The sequence below is a fragment of the Austrofundulus limnaeus genome, unplaced genomic scaffold, assembly GCF_001266775.1.
Source record: "Austrofundulus limnaeus strain Quisiro unplaced genomic scaffold, Austrofundulus_limnaeus-1.0 Scaffold83, whole genome shotgun sequence".
NCBI lineage: Eukaryota > Metazoa > Chordata > Actinopteri > Cyprinodontiformes > Rivulidae > Austrofundulus > Austrofundulus limnaeus.
In genome coordinates, this window is record NW_013952485.1 from 276,236 (window position 1) to 282,744 (window position 6,509).

A 6,509-nucleotide genomic window follows, 5' to 3' on the forward strand; every position below is an offset into this window, starting at 1 on the left:
CTCTCTCTCTCTCTCTCTCTCTCTCTCTCTCTCTCTCTCTCTCCTTTTTTCTGCACAGTTGCTCATATTTTTATTTAAATAGAAGTGAATAAAAAACGTCAGACACACACACACACATGCGCGTACAGGGGAGCCACACTGACGCATCTGTTATTGTATAGTTTATTTTTTCTTCTTCTTTTAAAGTCGGACTGAAGCTGGTCTGTGGAGGAGAAGAGTTATTTTTTATATATATATTTTTTTGCCGCATTCAACAGTGTTTTCAGAGCAGAGAGAGCCTCTCCTCCCCCTCTCTCTCCCTCCCCAGTTTGGAGAGAACAGGCAAAGAAGGAGGGGGGGCAAAGTCAGTGAACTGATCACGATCCAAAACCTCGGCTGGTTTTTGTCATCATGGAGCTTTTACCTCGCAGCTGGATACGCTGTGGACAAAACTGAAACAAGAGGATTTGCTTTATTTTCTGGGAAGAAAAAAAAAGAAGAAATCTCTCCTCTTTCTGTGTGTGTGTGTGTGTTTGTGTGTGTTTGTGTGTGTTTGTGTGTGTGTGTGTGTGTGTGTGGATTGATTCTGCCCCGTCTCCTCTCAGCATTCCCTCAGTCAGTCGACGGATTTTTTTTACTGTTTTTTTTTTTTCTCTTGGCCATTACAGCTCAGCAGAGGGTGTCAGATCTTTCTCAGACCGAAGGATGAACGCAGCCTCCGAGATCCATTTATTGTGATTTCTCGTGCAAGGAAAAAAGATCTCTTTTTTTCCTTCTTCTTCTTGTTCTTTTCTCAATTTCAAAGAGGCGAAACGGCGCAAACAGACGCGGAAGGAGGAGGAGGGGGGAGGATATGCGGGTGTTTTGGATTGCCTGTGAAGCCCCCCAGCAGCAGCAGCAGCACCAGGGGAGAGGGGACAGCTCCCGACGCCGCAGCGCCACGCACGACTCCCGAAGACGGCAGCCGCTCTGTCCCCCCCCTCTAAACCTCACCAAGGTCAGTGTGAAGTGACAGAAAATCAAAGGATGGCTGCTTTTTCTTCTTATCTGCAACATTTGAGGATTCAGTGAGACAAACCGAGACTGAAACTGGAAGTCTGAGGCACGGATTTGTTCTAAATCTTCCCTAAATGTTTGTTTTTTTCCCCTCCTCACTGATGCAGACAGCTTCGCGGCTCGCATGTCTTGAACGCGGGGAATGAATTGCTTGTTGCGAGAGGGACCCTGAAAGAAAATGCTGCTCTGGATCGTCCTGCTGAATGCGGCTCTTTGTGTTGCCAGCGGAAATGTTACGAGGGACGTGTGCAAGGAGCGGGTCTGCTCGTGCGGGGACGTGGAGGGCGACCTGCACATCGACTGTGAGAAGAGGGGCTTCAGCACGCTGCGGCAACTCGCGGGTCCCAGCTCGCAGTTCTACCACCTTCTCCTGCACGGCAATTCGCTCTCCAGGCTCTTCCCCAATGAGTTTGCCAACTTCTACAATGCKGTGAGCCTGCACCTGGAGAACAACGGCCTGCACGACATCGTGCCCGGAGCCTTCCTGGGACTGCAGCTGGTCAAACGGCTGCACATCAACAACAACAAGATCAGGTCATTTAAGAAGAGCACGTTCCTGGGCTTAGATGATCTGGAGTACCTCCAAGCAGACTTTAACCTGCTGAGGGACATAGACCCGGTCGTGTTCAGGGACCTGAACAAGCTGGAGGTGTTGATACTGAACGACAACCTTATCAGCGCTCTGCCCCTCAATGTGTTCCAGCACGTGCCCATCACGCACCTCGACCTGAGGGGGAACCGGATCAAAACGCTGCCTTATGAGGGGATACTGGAGCAAATACCGGGCATAGCGGAGGTCTTGCTGGAGGACAACCCGTGGGACTGTAACTGTGAGCTGGTGTCACTGAAAGAATGGCTGGAGAATATACCGCGCAATGCACTCATCGGCAGGGTGGTCTGCGAGGCCCCCACCCGGCTGCAGGGCAGCGACCTGAATGAGACGTCAGAGGCGGAGCTGTGCCCCTCACAGAGTGGGGGCCTTGACACCAGTCTGGTGGCCCCTCCCACACAGGAGGAGACCGCTCAGAAGGGCCAGCCTCGCCCCACGCCTTTCAGAGACGCCCCCACACCTCGTGGCCCCAAAAGCCACTCCAAGTCTCGTGAGAACTGGCAGCTGAAAACAAAGCCCACTCCAGTGGTGACGGGCGTGAACGGCGATGGGGAGCAGCTGCACAACCTGACGTGCCCCCAGCCATGCAGTTGCAAGCTGGTGGGCTCCAGGCAGGGGCTGGGGGTCAACTGTGAGGGCAAAAAGATGGAGAGCCTGGCCGGTCTCAAACCCAAACCTCTGTCTGCCCACGAGCTCAACATGAGGGACAACAACATCCACGCGGTGAAGAAAAACCAGCTGCTGGGCTATGGCAGCCTCAACCTGCTGGATCTGGGGGGGAACAACATCAAGGTGATCGACAATGGCACATTCCAGAACCAGAGCGAGCTCAGATGGCTCTACTTGGATAAGAACTACCTGGATACTCTGGTGGCTGAGATGTTTGTGGGCCTGGTGAATCTGGAATACCTCAGTTTGGAATACAACGACATCCAGCTGGTGGTGGCAGGAGCTTTCAGCCCCATGCCCAACCTGAGGGTTCTGTTTCTCAACAACAACCTGCTCAAGTCTTTACCCACGGATGCTTTTCTTGGGATTTCTTTGTCCAAAATCAGCCTGCATAATAATTATTTCCCCTACCTGCCAGTGGCTGGRGTGTTGGACCAGCTCAGCTCAATCATCCAGATTGACCTGCACGGGAACCCGTGGGATTGCTCGTGCAACATCGTGCCCTTCAAGCAGTGGACGGAGAAGCTGGGGGCCGACGTGATCGTTAGCGACCTCAAGTGCGAGACTCCCGAGGAGTTCTGGAAGCGGGACTTCCGCCACGTCCGGAACGACCTCATGTGCTCCAGGCTGTATGAGCATGCACCTCCGACCTCGCCGTCCAAGAACGCCACGTTCGCCCAGGACTCGGGCGGCACGCGTTCGAACTCCTACCTGGAGCCCAACCGGGTGTCCATCTCCGTGCTCGTCCCAGGCCTGCTGCTGGTCTTCGTCACGTCGGCCTTCACGGTGGTGGGGATGCTCGTGTTCATCCTGCGCAACCGGAAGCGCTCCAAGCGGAGGGAGGGGAACTCCTCTGCGTCGGAGATCAACTCCTTGCAGACAGTGTGCGACTCGTCCTACTGGCACAGTGGGCCCTATCACGCTGATGGGGGTGCGCACAGAGGCTTCGACTGCAGCACGCACCTCTCAGTCACAAATGATGCGTGAAAACAGACCCCCATCCCCCAAAACACTGGATTACAAACTCAAACTGAAGTGTGAACACAAACTTATTTAAAGCCTCCAATCTGTAATATATCTCCACCCTCCCTTCCTTCCTCCAGCCTCCTCCTTTCTGCCGCAGTCGAGATCTCTGAGACAGAATATATTAAAAAGAAAGGAGGAGAACCAAGAGACTGAGTGTGTGCGTGTGTGTGTGTGTGCGTGTGAGAACAATCAGGGGAATGGTGCACGAACGCATGAATGTACATGTAAATACTCTGGACTGATGTATCATAAAAAATGCATGATGATGATGATAATCCGCATGGTTTCAGACACACATGACGGCGAGGAACCATAACCACCAACAAAGAGGCAAACTTTTCATGTTCTATCAATATGACCACAATATATATATATATAGATATTAAGAATTATATATACAAAAAGTGCCATTTCTCTATTTTTTGTGAACCTGCGGTTAGGATTTGTATTTGTTGTTTTGAAAGGGGTTTAAAAAATAATCAAATTGACTGGAGCGGAAGTGAAGCTGTCAGTGCATGTTTCCTTTCTTTTCTTTCTTTTTTTTAATTTACGTTGGGTTTTGTCAATTATTATTAATGCGGTTATTTATACTTAGGTGGTTGCAGATTTGAAACCTACATCTCCGAGAGTCATCATCTCCTTTATGAATGTACAAAACAACAAAAAAGAGGAAAACAAAAAACAAAACCTGTTGTTCTTTTTAAATGGTGTGCCAATTGTTGACTTTTTTATTTTTATTTTTTTTTCCAGACATGGCAGATGAGCATGACCGGTTTCCGGCACTCAGATGCTTCTGCTGCAAAAGTTCATGTAGCTACAACAACAGTCCAGTGGGTTTTTTCTTGCGTGTCGATGAACATAGCCTGCTTTTAGTGAGAGGAGGAAAAAATAAATTATATATATATATATAATGGAAAGTGAGATTTTTCAAAAATAGGATGGTAAAACCTTTGATTTTGCTGTTGTAGATAGCTTTTAAAAGCAGGGCCATAATTGGGGGGGGGGGGGGGGTGTTGAGGAGGACGGCCCTTCTGAGACAAAAATGCAAGATGCCTTTTTCAAACTTAGATTTATGGAAACTTGACAAACTCTTTATATGAGTCGCATATTCTTCTTTTTACCATCTTATTTTTGCAAAGAAGCATTTCCTATTTGATCTACATGTAGTCTGATGTAGAATAGAGCCTCTTTTTTAAAAGTATTCCTCCACACAAAAGAAGCTTATGGCTATGATTCACTTTCATCATATTGTGAGCTTTTGTAAAGCCATCTAATCCTGTCCAAATACAAACCGCACTGTATTTGCTGGGAAATGTGCTGGAAGCAGGGCCGTAGAAAAGAAAAGAAGGGGCTGGAGAGATTTGGCCCTAATCAGACACATTCAGTTAATGTAAGATGCCTTTTTTGTCTTTTCTTTTCTTTTTTTTTTTTTTTTTTACTTAGCATTTTGGAAACTTGAGCTACATTTTCTGTGGGTTGCATGTTTTTGGTTCTTCCCTTAACCATTTGTTTGTTTGTCTGCAGTGAACTTTTGTAAACAACGCCATGACTGAATAGCTGTTTTTTGCAGAAGTCAGCTGTCTAGCTGTGAGGGAGGGGAGGGAGGGGGGTGTCTGCTGCTTGTTTTAGAGAAACACTTCAAAAATAGTTTCCCCTCTTTTTATCTTCAAATTCATAATGGGATAATTCAGATATTTTAGAGTGGAGTTCTGTGGTAAAGCTTATGAACCATTCATTTCTGACTGGACTGATGAGCTAATGGCTAGTCTGATCAGGGCTAAGACCATAGTGAATCACTGCCTTTTTAAAACAATTTCAATGTAATTTTATATTTGACAACTCATACATTAAAAAATCTCATGACCTGTCAGTTTTGCGTTACTCTGCCTTTTTTTTTTTTTTTGCATATTTACAAATGCAAATATGTGGCATTAGCAGCTAGCTGCAGCACTTTCAGCAGGAACAAACTGTAAAATGTTATATATCAATTTAAACAGAAATGTAAAAGTTTATAAAGCTGTTATTTGCCTGATATGTTATATGAGATTTATGAACTTGGAGTTGTTTTTAAGGCTACACTTTGGTTTTGGTCTTACTCAAATTAACTATTAGCTCATCAATCAGGTCAGAAATAATACTATACTATTTATACTTCTACATCTCCTAATGCAAACATTGTTTATAGTATTGCTACATAACCCTACTTAAACTATCCATTTAAGACAGTGTGAGGAAAGTGTTGCTGATATTTTTTTAAAATGCAGATTTTCTTTCAATTCTGATGTGAACTCCCAGGTTTGAATGCTTGCAAATTGGAACAAAAGGAAGACTAATAAAAGGGATGGTTTTGAGAAGATTTGGCTAATTTGGTTGTGATGACTGTGCAAAGACTTACTCCCATCCCTTTCCCCCTGGTTCAGTATATTTCCCCAGTAGCCAGGTTGGCGCAGTCTATGGTGCTGAATCACCGTCTCCCCTCCCACCTCTTTTTCTTTGCTTTATTTTATTTATTTATTTATTTATTTTTTGGGCACGTGTGCATTTTCTGTGAGGACAAATGCGAGCAGGTTGGGGGAGGGGTAGAGCAGCTGGCGTGACCGTTTGCATGTGTGTGCAACCCTCCTCCGTCATAAAACATGTGACCACACAGCAGCTAACATCTCAGCAGATCTGTGATGCTCACCATTTTTTTCATGTTTTTTATTTCAGTTTCATCCACCTGCCCCCCACCCCCCCCACACACACACACACACACACAAATATCCCCTAGCTTGTTTGAGCATTTACAATGGAAGTGGAGGGGGAGGGGTGTTGTCAGTAGATTGTCTTTATTCTGTGGAGAGATACTGTGCCACAGTCCACTGATGAACTTGTCATGACTTTCAAACGCTGTGTTTCAAAGTTACATTTATATGCTTTGTGATATTTGACCTGCTTCTATTTTGTTAAATAAAGTGTGGTTGAGGTTGAGTAAAAACAACAAAAAATGTTTGGTTTTAGACATTTTTTATTATCGGGGTCATTTCTCACAAGAGTTCACAAGAGAACCGTTTATGAATGGAAACGGAAAAGATGGATTTGAGGGTTAGAACAGGAACACGCTCCTGCACCCTGCTGCAGTGCAAATGCAGCAGAATAACAGATACAGCTGCGTGGGTGTATGAAAATA

The 6,509-nt window shown here is 46.0% G+C and overlaps 1 protein-coding gene across 1 annotated transcript; it reads left to right on the forward strand.

Moving 5' to 3' along the window:
• Nucleotides 1-131: 131 nt before the first annotated feature.
• Nucleotides 132-4,335, forward strand: slitrk1 (SLIT and NTRK like family member 1). The gene is made up of 2 exons (XM_014011621.1): nt 132-976; nt 1,143-4,335. Exon 2 carries the CDS (start codon nt 1,214-1,216, stop codon nt 3,299-3,301), a length of 2,088 nt encoding a protein of 695 aa, XP_013867075.1. The 5' UTR covers nt 132-976; nt 1,143-1,213; the 3' UTR covers nt 3,302-4,335.
• Nucleotides 4,336-6,509: the final 2,174 nt, after the last annotated feature.